The 16,867-nt window shown below is 44.7% G+C and overlaps 1 protein-coding gene and 1 pseudogene across 1 annotated transcript; both read right to left on the bottom strand.

Moving 5' to 3' along the window:
• Window positions 1-481: 481 nt before the first annotated feature.
• LOC147328456 (uncharacterized) lies at window positions 482-1,479 on the bottom strand (annotated as a pseudogene).
• Window positions 1,480-4,508: 3,029 nt separating this feature from the next.
• On the bottom strand, window positions 4,509-5,120 carry LOC147328455 (uncharacterized). The gene has a single exon (XM_086297695.1). The coding sequence runs from the start codon at window positions 5,118-5,120 to the stop codon at window positions 4,509-4,511; it is 612 nt and encodes a 203-aa protein (XP_086153821.1).
• Window positions 5,121-16,867: the final 11,747 nt, after the last annotated feature.

Raw genomic sequence — 16,867 nt, 5'->3', positions numbered from 1 at the left:
TTATAATATGACCAAATTGCTCTGTCTGTTTCTATTTAATAGTATGCTGTAATCTGTGTGAGTCCGCAAAGGTTTGCGTTCGCTAATTTAATTTTTTTAAGTGTTTTATCTCGAGCATACAAGGCTGATGCTAGCATGCTAAGTTAGCCTGGTCACTAGCCTGGTAGGGTAAAAGAAATCTATGCCATACTTTGCTAATGTCATACATTCTGCCCTTTTATAAGGGAAGCCAGCCCTAGCAGACACACAACACACACAACTCATTGTTCTCTGTATTCTTGTATTACAACTGGTTGATACTGATACTGAACAGCCACAGATCAAGTACTGTCTCTTGTCTCATCATGTATATAACATGAATGCAGCACTATGGATGATACCTACTACAACCAGCTGATCTACACTATGGCAGCAGTGATCAGTGAGATGCTTGGCCACAAGGACACAAGGAGCAGTACCCTCCATGGTAAAGGAGAATAGGTTAAGGTACAATGAAGAAGGTGAATAAGAAATACAGCAAGCTGTTAATACCTGAGGCCTTGGAAATTGCCAGCTGTATATTGTGTTGGTTAGCCATCACCATTTTGTCCATCTGTATCTGGAAGTCCCACAGGATATTATGTCAGTCATTCTCGACCGCCCTAGGGGGTGTCTCCCATTTTAACTTCGCGTCTTCCAGGACATACTTGGTGTACACTATGTTGCCCACTTGATTATGGCATTCCATGTATGCCAAGCCTGCTAGCATCTTGCACCTTGCTGTTATGTGCTAGATTGTCTCAGGGGCATCATGGCACGGCCTGCACCTGGGGTCTTGCCTGGTGTGATAGACACCAGCCTCTATGGACCCTGTGCTTAGCGCTCATTCCTGTGCTGCCATGATTAGTGCCTGTGTGCTGTCTTTCAGTCCAGCTTTGTCCAACCACTGGTAGGATTTCTGGATGCCAGAAACTTCCTCTATCTGCCGGTGGTACATACCATGAAGGGGCCTGTCCCTCTGTGATGATTCCTCCTCTTCCTCCTCTTGGGTTTCTGCTGCCTGAGGTATTCACTGAGAATGCAGTCAGTTAGGGCCATCTTTCTGATGTATTTGTGGATGTTTGTTGTCTCATCCTGAACTGTGATACTGACAATCACCAGTCCTCAGCCTCCTTCCTTCCACTTAGCGTACAGCCTCAGGGTGCTGGACTTGGGGTGAAACCCTCCATGCATGGCCAGGAGCTTCCTGGGCTGGATGTCAGTGGCTTCTATCTATTGCTTTGGCCAGCTTATTATCCCAGCAGGGTACCTGATTACTTGCAGGGTGTAGGTGTTGATAGCCCAGATCTTGTTCTTACTGTTCAGCTGACTCCACAGCGTTTCCACAGCGCGACAAAGCTCCTCCAGGGGTTGTTCCAGCCACAGATTGAGAAGACTCTCAACAGTGTAAATGATGTCGTCTTGTAGCTCCTCAGAAGGATTGAAAACTGCTGGGTCCATGCTGGCTGTCAATTATTAAGGACCCAAAATGCAGGTGGCTTCTGAGGTGAGCGAGCTTTATTGCCACAGTGATGTACAACACAAAAGAAAGGGTGGCGAGAAACAGAACTGAAAACACTCTAAACTAGGAAAACTAAAACTTAAACAACAAAACCTGAACATGAACGAGGGTACCTTGCAGGGAGATCAACGCGGGGAGAATGTACAGGAAGACGGGGCAAAATACACAGAATGACCAAGGGGAATAACACAGACGAACCAGCAACGAGGACGAGAGTACACACACTATAAATACACACACCAGTAATCAGGGGATGGGAAACAGGAGGGAAACACACCTGGGAGACATAACAGCTGACGAGGCAGGGGAAACGTAAACAGAACACACTGACATCAGACAGAGACCTTCAAAGTAAAACAGGAAACACACCAACTGAACACAACACACACCAACTAAACACAGGCTGGGGGACACAGACATAGGAACATGAAACGTGAAATAGGAGAGTACAAAAACCCAAGATAAACAAAACCACAGAATAATAATAAACTTAACATAAACACAGAGTCACAGACTCCGGACCATGACAGATTGTAACACTGGTTACCAGTAAAAACAAATAAAATAAAGTAACGCACTCCTTTCAAGGATGCCCCATAGACCATCACTTTTCAAAATAATCTGTGCATGTTATTGAATATGGCTAATAAGTAATGCAAATAATATGAAAGTTACTTACATGTCAAAGATGGTGTTTGAGATCTTGAAGAATCTAAACGTGATAAGGAAATGAAAGAAAGTGCATGAGAAAAAAAATGCAAACATTTTTGTTTTTTCCCAAAATAATTCAATATAAAAGATTCTCTTACTAATGCACAAAATGAACAGTGTAATTAAAGGTTTGAAAGGCACTGCATGTGTTTATATGGTAAACTGACTAATTCAAGCAGCAGACACTAGCAGTGCAAAAATGTATCTAACTAGCTGACAGACTTTAAAGTCACAGGAAGATATATCAAAACGGTGACTTATGCCAGAACAAATGACTTGACAGATATAAATCCTAAATTTCCTTTAAGTAAAAAATTGGTGACATAGAAATAGTGGTTTTCAAATTTTCACATGGCTTTTTAATGTTTTATTAAATTATTAAGAAGCCAGATGACTTCAAAACATTTACAAATTACTATAAGACCATACCAGCCAGGTCTCCATGGCTCTACTCTGTCCGAACATACATTTGCAGGGTTAGGCAGTCGCCAGTCCCAGCCCGTTACAATGGTATGGTTTCTCTCGGAATAGCTGCGCCAGCAGCATGTAATGGCTACCACTACACTCACAAACTAGGAGTCTCCCCAACTACTAAAAAGTAGGGCAACACCCCGTAGTGGTGCTATACCACAATAATAAGGGGTGTTACAGCTGACACAGGGTCTTTAGCTGAAAACCTGTTTTTAAGTTTTTCAGTGTAGTCTAAGGAGCATGGAAACAAAACAACTGGACTTCTTCAAGTTTCTTAATGAGGTTTCACCTCTCATCTGAGAAATGTTTTTAGTTCTAAAACCAAATGTTGGAGAATCTTAGGTATCGAAGACCTAGTGGGGTTTAAATGTAATTCATATACCTTCGTCTCTCCACCATCTGGTTTTATAACTGAAAAAGTTTCTCGGATGAGTGGTAAAATTGTAAAAAAGTCCAGTTGCTGTCTTTCCAAACTCCTTAGACTACCATGACTTGGATGACTGAGAACCTAGACAAAGCTTTTCAGTGTAGCACCTCTTTGCTACTCTGATCTCTTTTGACAGTGTGTTTTTAGCCTGGTTATACAAATTCTGTCCCCACTTCAGTAGGCTTCCTCCTTAGCCCAATGAATCTGCCTAGATTTTTGCTGTAAACCAGAGTTTGTTATTGTATCTGTGGAAGGCTTATTTGGCATATGGATGACCTCACAAAAATTGGTGTAGGATGTCACAGTGGCACTGAGATCATTCTGGTTTGTAGCTGCAGCCTCAAAAACTACAGGCCTGCAGTCAAAGCAGGTGCCACTAAGAAGAAGTCAAAACCAGGAGCAAGGACATTGCAGAGTATATTTTTTTCAGTTTTATTTCTACAAAGTCTCATCCCAAAAGGTTGATTCTGTTCATCTGGATGTAGCGTTTTCATTGGGAGAAACGTTTCCTCACTTGTCCAAGTGACTTCTTCAGTCTCAGCTGACGGCAGGTTTCCCCAAACTTATAAACAGTACTTTTTGAACAATAACTGAAAGTAGCCCACTGAATGAACAATGAATGAATGAATGAATGAAACAGCTTTTATTTGTCACTAGCAGGTTGCCCTGCAGCGAGATGGAAACCCCCCCCCGACCTTACACACATAACACAGACATCACACGGGGTTACAAGTTGGAGATCGGTAGCATTACAGAAAAACACTGAAATGTACACAACAACGGGAAGGTACAAGAGGAAAAAAAGAGACCTCCACTCATGCTGTGCTTCCATGGTAGGGTAGGACAGCACGAGAACAGGAAACAAAAAAAACTCCTCTGCACAAAAGCACATAAATGTCCACAGCACAACATTATGGAAGACCTGACAAGCCACAGGGATGGGTAGGGGATGAGGAGTAACCCCAGGCAAACACAGCAGCCATCCTACGACGGCGCCGTCATCTATTCGACAGCACGGGCCGGGACCTGCCTCGTGTTCCCAGGGGGCAAGAAGCATCGAAGGCGTTGGAAGGGAGGGAGGATGAGTGAGTGCTAATCAGTGTAAGTGTATGTGTGTGCGTGTCCAAAGTTTAGCTGAGACAGTGTCCTTCGGCCTATCAGGCTAAGTAAACAGTCCTCCAGCCAATCCAGGTGTCCTTGCATGGGACGGGAAGAATAGCCGTAACACAGTCGTTATCAGGGAGTGATTGTTCGGCTCCAGCCTTGGGCCTGCAGCTGGCGCCGTTATGGGGGTCCGCAATCTAATTGTTGATTTTGTAAATTTCCATGCGAGCAGCCCAGGAGAATTTTCAGGCTGCCCTAACACTCCGACACTGGCCTCTCAATCTCCCGTTGGAGAGCCGCGAGCCTCCCCATGATGGTATCAAACTTCTGTTCCATGGTGTTATCATTCTTTTGATTCTGAGACCTCACAGCTGCAGTGATCCGTTCCGCGATGTCTTCCAACTGTCGCTCAAGGGTCCCATTTTGAGCAGGCCTCTCTCTGATGTATCCCCCCTGATGTATCTCAATGTTGTTGCTTTGAGCCTTCACAGCCGATGCAAGCGTCTCCAAGGTGTTGACCATATTATGTTCGTTGTGAGAGGTCGCGCCTCGTCCCATCGCTTCGATTCCAGCGGGCAGCCTTGGGGGAGTTTGAACAGCCGGTTCCGCTCTCTTATTTCTCCGATAAACCAGGGCTAAGCCAACTCCGATCAGCAAAAACCCTGTTATCACGGTTCCGAATAGATAGATATCTTCAGCGTCCTCGATCGACAGTCCCGCCAGGCACACGACACTCCAGTTCTGCCACCCGTCCATCGTGTATCCGGCAGGGAAAGTCCCTCCAGGGCACTCAGACTCTCCCGAGCCCCGACTTCTCGTTGAGAAAATGGTGTCAATAGCATTCAGAGACCAGTTGATCAAATCCATAATTCTCTTTTAGGTTTTAGAGAACGACCGTGTGAGTCTATTCCAGGGAAAGTAATGTACACGAGACAAGACAAGGACATAGAGGCTAAGCAGGACAGATAAGGGTGAGGAGGAGAGGAGAAAAGTGCGACCGCCTTCGCTGAGAGCCAAGAGAAGAAAAAAACAAAACAAAAAAAAACAAAACAACAATGGGCTGTGAGTTCAGTTTCTTGATCATTAATATGCAAATTGTCATGACTATTGATCAACAACAACTGATCAAAGCCCATTGATTAAAGACTATTGATCATTGATCAAAGACCATTCATCAACGGCTATGAGTACCATTCAGAGAGTTTCAGAGATGGATTTTCCCTTTTCATGTAACTGTATGTGTACATCCTCATCATTGAAAGAGTGTCCACTGGCCTGTAGGTGTAAAGTCCTGCCCTGATGAGGTAGCTCTTCTGTGTTGTGCCATCCACTTTGCCAGAGGTTGTTTGGTTTCTCCGATGTATAAATCCTGGCAATCCTCCTGGCACTTAACAGCATACACTACTCTGTTTGTGTCGGGGGACCCGATCCTTGGGTGGACTAATTTTTGGTGCAGCGTGTTTTGGGGTTTAAAAGCCACAGAGCATTTAGAGAAAATGTGTCTCAACTGTTCCGATACTGACACATTCGGGATCACTAAGGATTTTCACTTAGGCAGCATTTTTTCTTCTCCCCTGGATCGGCTGGAGCTTTCTTTAGATGCCTTCCCATCTTTAATGTCACGGTTCTGGGTCCGTTGGACCCAGTATTTTGAGTTTATTATGTTTTGGTGGATTGTTTTCTTGTTCTCTTGTGGTTGTGGTGATTATTATTATTATTATTATTATTATTATTACTAGAGTTTCATGTTTCTGTTATCCATATTTTAGGAATTGTGGTGTCATGTATAGTTCAGTTCCATGTGTCATTTTCTGTCTCTCTGTGTTGAGTCCGTGTCTCTGAGTTGTGATTCATGTTTTCTGTTTTATTGTGAAAGTCTGTCTTATGTTAGTGTGTGCAGCTTTGTTTCCCCCGTCTCGTTAGCCCTGATCTCCCCCAGCTGTGTCTCCCTTCTGTGGCCCATTCCCTCATTACTACCCTGTGTATTTAAGCCCTGTGTTTTCCCATGCTCGGTGTCGCGTTGTACCCTCAGACCCTGCCTGTGTGTTCCTGCTTGGTTTCATGGTTTGGTTTGGGGTTTTTTTTTTCATGCCAGCAATAAAAGCTGTGGTTTTAGTTACATTTCGTCTCGTAGTCCTGCATTTGGATCCACATTTCCATCTGCCCGCACACAGAGCCCTGACAGAACGACGCGACCATAAGATGGATCCAGCGGACTCACCTTTTGCCTCAGAGGGAAAGTACCTTGCACAGCTGTGGGATTATTGCTAGCGCATAATTCACGCTGTGGATAACTACAAGAGGCTTCCAGAGGTAGTGTTTCTAGACAACTTCTTGTCATCCCCTACCTTCACCATAACCTTTCTGGACATTAACGGATTAAAAACGATAGTAACAGCTCTGAGAGCCAGTTTTTGTTTTGAACTGTTTGGCATGGGCGGCCCATAGGGCTGCTCGATTATGGCAGAAATGATAATCACGATTATTTTCACTGAAATTGAGATCTCGATTATTTGACGATATTTATTTAACAATAACAATGTATTGAATAATGACTTTAAATATTATCAAAAAAATAATATAAAATAGTGTGCAAATACTGATAACAGTGCAAATGTTTGCAATATAAAAAATAAATGAAAAATGTAAACATCTATGTTTAGTGAACTTTGCAGTGTTGCTCTGTGGTGCAGCTACGACACAAAGTTTACACACTATGTCTACTTGATCTACGTCTGACTCCGCGAACCCATAATGTTTCCACACCACTGAAGTTTTTTTTACCTCTCTTTTCAACCAGCCGCAGTCACTCTCCTCCAGTGTTGGGTAAGTCACTTTAAAATAGTAACTTAGTTACATTACTAGTTACTGCTCTCAAAAGTAACTCAGTTACTTCAAGTTACTCGTTACTTTCAAAGTAACTAGTTACTAGGGAAAGTAACTTTGGTTTTACTCAGAATTCTCTTGTTAATGTGTTTCTTCCATAACTTTGCCAGTCTTCTAGCTTGCTTACTTCCCACAAGTGCACTGTGCCACCTACCAATAGAAAGGAAAAGATAATGTGCATATTTCCACGAGAGAAATCCCACGACTGGACCGTCATTGACTGCTGCCATGATTCTAGCCTACGTCACAGAGTCATGTGCGCCTTTTACATCCAACACAAAAACTGCAGTCGTGGTGCTTTCGATTGTACTTAGAACTCAGAAATTCTGCCTTCTGAATAGGAAGATGTAGGTAACACCAGACTGCAGATGAGCTGCATGCATGGCTGGACTGGGACAGAAAATTGGCCCGGGCATTTTGACTAGAGACCAGCCCACCATTATAGGAAAAATCATAAAGCCTTTGAATGAAAATAAACACTGTTGTGATAGTGATGTACACTGTTTTGATGGTATATATGCATCAATCTATCAATCGTTTGTTGTAAGATTCAGATAATTATTTTTTAAAAGCTAGACATTTTAAATGAGAATAAGAAAGAAAAGTATTTCCTTGTGCCCCCCTTTCCCCGTTAATGCCCTACATGCCCCCCTGGCAACACTTTGCTAGATCCGCACCTGCACAGTTACCAGCTGTCAGCTACCTAAAAAAGGATCCTGGTGTTATTTGTCTCTCAGAAACAGTTCATAACTTCCCTTCAACTCATTCATGTCACCTAAAAGGTAAAACCTGTTTCACCATCACCTGTTCAGCTCTGATGATTCAGTAAGAACGTCTCCTGGTTTCATCTTCATGTTTCCCTCTCATCACATAACCAAACCATATCATGACCAGCAGCTTTACAGCTGTGGCTCCAGCAAACATCAGCTGATACTAGAAATTAATATTAAATAAATTCTAACAATAGCTGATCAAGCTTAAACATGCTGCTGTTGTTTAGCGCGACATCCGCTGGTTTCCTCTTTCGGTGCAAAGTGAGCGATAAACAAACAAGAGAGCCGATCAGCTGATCATTGATCAGTTTTCATGATTGAAGTAGAAACGGGAGAGGGAGGGGGGAGAATGAGAGAAGAAGAGGCAGCTGTGCAGCAAAGACACAGAATAACTCCAGCTTTGTGTCTTTTTCATTGTAGCTGAATTACGGGACAAACTGTTCCTTTTCACCTCAATAAGAAACGCGTAATATTTTCTCTGAATACCAGACGGGACGGTTGGCAACTCTAATAACTTATGAACAAAATAAAGTTCAACATCAGTAACACAGCACCACCCAGCTGTATAGAAACTCCGTCATGCTAGCTAGCACGCAGTACGGAAAAAGTCAGAATAACGAAAATAAACTCCACCTAAACTTGGTTTATATCTGACCCAGATAGACTGCAGGTCATAACTTCTTACCTGAAGTTCAGTTCACACTTGGACCGGCGGCCGCCTCGGGTCTCTTTTCCTTCTGCGTCCCCTTTCCTTCATCCACCTGCCGGCCTACACCACTTGCTAATGTTACTGAATCTGTGGAAGCTCTGCGATAGCCACCACACGAAGTAACGAGTAACGACCCTATCTAAATCCCAGTAACGACTAACGCGTTCCTGATTTTGGCATAATAACTAGTTACCGTGCTCGTTACCACAATAATAACGTAGATACTGTAACGCGTTACTTAATAACGCATTAGTCCCAACACTGCTCTCCTCTCCAAATAACTTCTGCTTAGCTTTCCGAGCTTCCCTCGGGTCCTCTTAATCAGCGGTCCCCGGACCGGTACCGGTCCGTGAGTCGTTTGGTACCGGGCCGCGAGAGTTGAGGCTCAGGTGTGAAATGTATAGTTTTCAGGGTTTTTATCGGTTTTCAGCGTTATTTTGTTATCATTTTTATCATTTACTCGGTTTTCATTGGTCTTTTTACGTGTGTTATGAATAAATTTTCTTTTTTTCGGTACTGGTACTAGTTTTATTTTGTTGTATTTATACGCGACACCTTAAAGGCCGGTCCATGAAAATATTGTCGGGCATAAACCGGTCCGTGGCGCAAAAAAGGTTGTGGACCGCTGCTCTGACACGTGTTCAAAATGCAGAGAGGTGCGCTCGATTTGCCACATGGAGCAGCGTGAGAGTAAAGCAAGAGGTAAGGGCTAATAATCGGCTCAGTCATTTTTAATGATCGTTGAAAGCCCAGATCGTAATCGTGATTAAAATTCGATTAATTGAGCAGCCCTAGCGGCCCAGGGAAGGAGGATTCAGCTGCCCTCCTGGAGGCCCTCGCCACTTGGTGCTCTCGACGTCAGCAGTATGTTTTGCCAAGGTTCATTGCCAAGTCGTTCGATCCACCGTTAAAGAAGAAATGCAACCCTCACCATCATCATCCAACCACACTTCCATTCTTTCCTGTGGTACGGACTGGAGCAGTTGTCATTTTCACACCACAGCAGGAGCAGCCACAGCAGAATTCTCCAAGCCGCCTTCAGCTCAGTTAGCTGATCAGCAGCCACCTTCAGCTCAGTTACCTGATCAGCAGCCACCTTCAGCTCAGTTAGCTGATCAGCAGCCACCTTCAGCTCAGTGTCCTGTGTTTCTTGCTCAGCAGCCGCCTGTAGCCCAGTCACCAAATCCACCACCATCACTTTCATCTCAAGTTCAGTCACCCATAGCTCAGTCTTCACCCCCGCTATCCATAGCTCAGGCTCTACCACAATCAGACTTTCTCCAAATCTTGTTACAGTCCATAGCCCAGTCACTAGCGCAGTTAGTGGCGGAATCATTAGCTTTGTCATCTGCTAAGTCAGCCACTCATCTTCACCCTCAGTCAGGGGTCCCTATTGCCTCTGGCCCTGCATCTGCTCCAGCTGGAGGGCCCGAGGAGCCCATCCAGCCTACAGTTTCGTCTGCTGGGGGTTCGGGAGAACCCAGCCAGCCTCAAGTGTCGTCAGCTGGAGGGCCCGAGTCGCCCGTCCAGCCTCATGTCACGTCTGCTGGAGGGCCCGAGCCGCCCGTCCAGCTTCAAGCCAAGTTAGCTGGAGGGTCCGAGGGGCCCGTCCAGCCTCCTGTCTCTGCTGGAGGGTCCGAGGGGCCCGTCCAGCCTCCTGTCTCCGCTGGAGGGTCCGAGGGGGCCCGTCCAGCCTCACACCACGTCTGCTGGACGGTCCGAGGAGCCCATCCAGCACCACGCCTCGTTAACTGAGGGTCCTGGAGGACCCAGCCAGCACATCCTCACATCTGCTGATGGTCCGGGGAAGTCTGTTCAGCCGTCGTCTGCTGAGTCATCCCCCGCGACTTCTACATCATCACCATTCGCATCACTGCCTGCAGCGTCGCTGCCGTCAGGTTCCGCAGCCGTCCCGCTGCCGTCAGGTTCCGCAGCCGTCCCGCTGCCATCAGGTCCAGCCTCCGTGTCTTCATCCACGCCTGGTCCTGCCTCGTCTGGTCCTGCCTCGTCTGGTCCTGCGGTTGCCACACTGCCGTCAGAGCCAGCTCGACCCGTTCCACCTCGCCTCTGCCGGCCGTTTTCCGGGCCTCTAAGTTGGCATCATGGCCTTCGGGGACGGCCTCTGGAAAGCGTTCGTCGCCGCCGCTGGCATCGCGGCCGACCTCCGGACCTGCTCAGTGGCCGCCACTACCTTCCAAGTGGTCGGCCTCCTGATTGGTTTTGCCTCCAAAGCTGTTGCCGTGTGCACGGTCGGCCTCCGGAACTGCTTGCCCGTCGCCGCCGCCGTTGCCGTGTGCACGGTCGGTCTCCCGAACTGTTTGCCCGTTGCCGCCGTGTGCACGGTCGGTCTCCCGAACTGTTTGCCCGTTGCCGTGTGTACGGTCGGCCTCCAGAACTGTTTGCCCGTCGCTGCCGCCGTTGCCGTGTGCACGGTCGGCCCCCTGAACTTTTTGTGGACTCTTGTTGAGCTCTGGTTTTGTTTTGTTTTTGATGTGCTTTCCTGCGTTTTTCGACTCTGGTGCTCCTTGTTTTTTGTTTGGTCTCTGTCCCTCCATCCTGGACCCCCTCCGCCCACCCTGGCCTGGTGCTTTGTGCTTTTTTGTTTGGGCTGTCGGGAGCCAGCCCTTAGAGGGGGGGTACTGTCACGGTTCTGGGTCCGTTGGACCCAGTATTTTGAGTTTATTATGTTTTGGTGTAATTTTGCATCATGGATTGTTTTCTTGTTCTCTTGTGGTTGTGGTGATTATTATTATTATTATTATTATTACTATTATTACTAGAGTTTCATGTTTCTGTTATCCATATTTTAGGAATTGTGGTTTCATGTATAGTTCCGTTCCATGTGTCATTTTCTGTCTCTCTGTGTTGAGTCCGTGTCTCTGAGTTGTGATTCATGTTTTCTGTTTTATTGTGAAAGTCTGTCTTATGTTAGTGTGTGCAGCTTTGTTTCCCCCGTCTCGTTAGCCCTGATCTCCCCCAGCTGTGTCTCCCTTCTGTGGCCCATTCCCTCATTACTACCCTGTGTATTTAAGCCCTGTGTTTTCCCATGCTCGGTGTCGCGTCGTACCCTCAGACTCTGCCTGTGTTCCTGCTTGGTTTCATGGTTTGGTTTGGGTTTTTTTTTTCATGCCAGCAATAAAAGCTGTGGTTTTAGTTACATTTTGTCTCAGAGTCCTGCATTTGGATCCACATTTCCACCTGCCCGCACACAGAGCCCTGACATTTAACAAATGTCCAACTGGGAAAAGCACATTTGCTCAGGGCCTTCTTGATGTGATGTTTTTCTGCTTCCCTGGCTGCTGTGTCTATGGGGATGGTGATCGCTCTATGTTGTAGCGTCCTGATGACACCCAATTTGTGCTCCAGTGGATGATGAGAGTCAAACCTTAAATACTGATCCGTATGTGTAGGTTTACGGTACACATCTGCTTTTAAACGTCCCCCATTACTGATGGAAATCTCACAGTCTAAGAAGGCTAACCTGCCACTTTTCATATCCTCCCTGGTGAATTTTACGTGTTGGGCCACTGAGTTAATGTGATCTGTGAATTGTGATACATCCTGAGATTTGATTTTCACCCAGGTGTCATCCATTTACCTGAACCAATGACTTGGTGGTGTTCCAGGGTAGGATAACAAAGTCCTCTTTTCCACTTCTCCCAAGTTGGCCACAATGGGTGAAACTGGGGAACCCATGGCACATCCATGTTTCTGCCTGTAGTACTTGAATTCCCGTGTATGTAAAATAAGTGGAATTAAGACACAGTTCCAAAAGCAAACACATTTGGTCAGTGCTTGTCACTTGGATGAGAGACAAAACATTTCTCAGAGGACTTAAATACACAGGCAGGTAATGAGGGAAGTCTAAACACCTGGGAAGGCACAGCTGACACAATTAATCATTGCACCACAGGGAAAAGTAAAACTAAACACACTGAACATAGAAACAAGACTTTCAAAATGAAAACAGGTAACATGGAAAGACATAGACATGACAACACAAGCTTGACAATAGAACATGGAACACACAGACATGAAATACATGGGGAGACACGGAACACAAGGAGAGACTCAAGGAAACGGATAAGGGAAACAAAGGCATGGACATAATTAGCAGTAAAACATATAAGACAAGACAGACTGCACAACAGAAAAGACACAAAACCAAGGAAACATAGATGAAACAAAAACTAGAAAAAAAGTTCAACTAAACCCTAACTAATTAATAACATGAGAACTTGGAACGAACTCAACATAAGAAAATCGAATATACAAAATAAACTGAAAGTGCTGGGTTTAAGACCCAGTCCCCTGGCAAGCAAAATGGAAGTGTGTGCTACTGAATGTGATTTTGGGCATGCAACAGGGCTGTCTCATGAGCGAAAAAAGCAGCCATGGTTATTTGGTCAGCCAGGTGTTGTAACGCCTCACTAACACAGGCCTGAGGTGGGATCTGAAAGTTAACATGAATAAATGATGAAATTTCCCAGGTTGAATAAAACAACATTCGATGACAATGGTCTTTGAGGACTTAAACACTGTGATGTTTACACCAACCTTTGGTTATATAGAAACAGATTCTGCCTCTCCTCACTTTCCCTAAAAGCTCCATATTGCAATCCACTGTATAGGAATTTCTTTTATTTATGTATTATTCATATTCTTTTATTGTATAATGACTTGGTGCCACTGGATTTGAACATGTCTCGCACTCATACATTTAGACAGATGGTGGGGGTCTGGTAAGGAAGTTGGAGGAAGCAGACAACTCCACAGGAAGAGTCTTTTGTCTCTTCGATGACTCTGGGAGGTAGCAAGGGAGTGCGAACCTTAAGGTGTGAAACAACTGTGTACTGTCTTTTGTTCCTGGAAAAGGTATTTAACTGAGAGCCATGTTAGGCTCAGGGGTGAGACTCTGCTGACCGTCTGCCCCACGATCATGCAGGCTCTCCCCCAAGCTTGGTTTTCTGTTCTCTGTTTTGATTAAAGAATGTTAGCTACCGCTCACCGCTTGTCTGCAGGCTTTATTTAAATGGAAAACTTCCACAACACCACTCAGAGAAGTTGGAAGCCTAATAGATACAGTTAGCTTTTGGGAATGTTTTTGCCCAGCCAGGTTTTGGTGAAGCACAGGGTGACAGGGCAGTAGAGCTCGAAAAGTCCATGTTTGTTATGTTGAGTAGCAGCAATTCATCCATCTTATTGGCAAGAGATCGGATGTTCCACAGATGAATCAAAGGGAGCGCAGATCAGAATCCCTGCTGACATAGTTTAATGAGAGCTTCGGCTCGCTTCCCTCGTCAGCATATCCTGCTGATCCTGTTGAGAGCTGCTGCTCCTCCAAGTAAGAATAATGCAAAACTCTCTGGATGGATGAAAGATGGTGATGAAGTGTGATAACTTGATTGACAGGTATATAAAAGTTACTTCCTGCTCTATGTGAGCTGCGATGAAGAGGGAAACTGAAAAAAAAGTAGGTAAAAAGTACCAAAGACAGCAGCAACAAGGCTTCCATCTGCAACTCCACATTTATTCAAAAATATAAATGTGACCCTTAATTTTATTAAGTGGGTTGTGTCAGTATTATTTAGACATACATAGAAATACAATTACCTGAACGGTCAACTGTTAAAAAAATACATCCATGATGAAGAAAGAGAAGCTCATAGCTCATCTAGGGTTAGTAGCTACATAGTCATATTGTAATTTTACCTGGCCAAATGGTGCCATTGCAGTGCCGTAACTATAACACTATAACGGGCTAAACCAACTGTTTTTGTTTCATTACTAGCCTTTTTCACGTTTGCCAACTAAGGTGAGGCATTTTCTCTGTGCCTTTCTCCATGGTATCATTCCTCAACTTTTGTTATAAAGCTGAAAAATGAAATCATAGGTGACTGGCCAACACGTTCTCACTCCCAAAGCGTAACATTTTACGCTAGGTGACAAATCGTCAACATATTACGGTTTCGGCTACCCACCACGTTCCTAAATGACGACCTCGGAAAAAAGAGGAAATATGAGAACCGTCTGGACTCCATCTACACATGTTCGCTCTTTTTCTTCAAATCGCTTAGAAACACGCTATTTAACATCATTATAGTCCTGGTTAAAATCAGGAATAAGGTTATGGTTAGGGCTAGGGATAAGGTTAGGTTTAGGGCTGGAATACAGGGCTGGAACGTCTATTACCGCGGGAGCGTCATTGCACTGGATTCCAGCCATAACCCGCCGCGTGCCATAAGAACGCCGAAGGTCTCCTTTCGCGTTCTTCAGGAACGCCGTGGGACGTGACAAAACGTCGACATGTTATGCCTCGGGAGTGAGAACGGGCTGGACTGACCCATAGGATGAGTCTATTGTGGAAAAGGAAAACAACAGGGAAGAGGAAAAAGAATCGAGTGAAATGAAGGAGATAAGCAGGACATCTCATTCTAGTGACATTTATTGACCTCTGCCCCTTGTTGAGTTGCCTGCACATTATGTTCTTTGTGTGTTTTACATAGATGCAGGGGAAAACAGAAATTGGTATGTGTGAATGTGTGTTTTTCTGTCTGATGGTCTTCAGTTCTTATACAAATGTGGGAAATAATACTTTTTCTTTAAAATCTGGAACTAAAAGAAAAGAAAAGGTATTTTATAGTATGTAATGTGTACATTATAGTGGGATGAAAAATAATATAAACAGTAGACCTAAGGTGGTTAGGCAAATACACAAGAAGTACTGACAAATTGAAAGGAAGGAGGAAAACACCAAGAGGACAAGAAAAGAGGATGAAATATAGAGATAATTTAAAGAGGTTAAGGCTCATGGGATCACCAAGCATTTATCACTCTCAGTTTCTTTACTTGCCTTTCCTGTTTCTTCATAAACACTTGACAAATTCACACACATATACACCCCACCCTTCCACTGTGCAGAAGAATTTTATTTTATCTCTGGCCTTATTCCACAGCTTATGAATTTTAATAGGCCTCAATCAGAACACCTCAGCAGTGTTTTTCTATCTCCCAAAGTAATGGACTTGAACCACCTGAGAGTTCTTAGACAGCTCTGTATTGGTAGAGCTAAGGAAGTCAGAATGAAATAGGGCGGAGTGCGGGGATGAATGATAAGGACGGACGGGATGTGGATGAATAAGAGAGCAACGCTGGGAAAAAGTACGTGCCTGCGGAGGGATCTCAGATTGTGGGTAGGGTGTAAGAAAGAGACAAATTAAGAGAGGGAGTGAAGGCCAAAGAGAGTGGCCTTGGCTCCCAAATAGGTTCCTATTGGATGTAAATGCATTTGGTGGCATGCATGCAATCACAAACACATACAAAAGGGCATGCATAAAGACTAACACACCCTAAATGAGAGGCTGATTATTTCTGGGTTGCCTTACTTCTGATCTAGTCTCCCTAATTACAATCTGCACTGACAAATGGGCCTGCTTGCTAATGCAGATGCAGTCACACTGACAGAGAGAGAGAGGGAGCGAGAGAGATGTACCACTTTTGCTGATTTAGTGTGCCACTGTTCTCTTTCTATTCAAACCCTTTTTAGACACGAAAATGTACATACCTATATCACAAACAACAACATACACACTTATTTCCCTAGGAGATCGAAAACAAACTGTTCTTCATATATTCTGTTAGATATTGCCCCCCAGTGTACCATTCTCACCATGATGTGTAGCCATTTGTTGAAATCAATGGGGCTCAAAAAACTGGTATTCTTCTTTCAATGGTTCATTCTCTCTCTTACCCTAACTCTTCCTCTCTCGCTCTCGCTCTCTCTCTCTGCCTTTCTTTGCATATGCTTGAATGAGAAAAAGTGATTACCTGTGAAAGAAAGGGGTTAGTACGTTAGTCAAAGGTGTCTGCTGTCCCTGTGAAAAAGCCTGTGTATAGCTGTTGCACTTCTGCACATCTTCTGGCTGCCTTATCTCTCTTCCTCTTGTTTCTACTCTCGCGTAACTACAACACACATGCACACACATCACAGCACAATGAGTCAGTGACACAATGAGGTACCCTGCAAGTGCTCACAGGAAAGACAAATCCACACACTACATGTGCCAAAGTTGATAGCCTGAAAACAATGCGTCATCACCGCTCTTGCATAATCACAGCACTTTTAAAGATCTTGGGCTGAAAGACAGGAGAGCAGCACAATGCATAAACACAGTCATAAGCCAGTTCTATTCACAGGCCATGTAGTTCTACCAACTGTTAAACCCATTTCCATCTCGACATAGCAA

The sequence above is a fragment of the Aulonocara sp. 'chitande type north' Nkhata Bay genome, linkage group LG6, assembly GCF_057382095.1.
Source record: "Aulonocara sp. 'chitande type north' Nkhata Bay isolate Kocher_YH1m ecotype deep benthic linkage group LG6, A_spYH_male_GT1.1, whole genome shotgun sequence".
In the NCBI taxonomy this organism is placed as follows: Eukaryota; Metazoa; Chordata; class Actinopteri; order Cichliformes; family Cichlidae; genus Aulonocara; species Aulonocara sp. 'chitande type north' Nkhata Bay.
Note: the sequence above shows the minus strand (reverse complement) of the source record. Positions and strands in the feature narration are given on the sequence as shown.

Bases quoted from the DNA above. Each gene is read 5' to 3' on its own strand.
- LOC147328455 (XM_086297695.1), bottom strand. From the start codon at position 5,120: ATGGATTTGATCAACTGGTCTCTGAATGCTATTGACACCATTTTCTCA.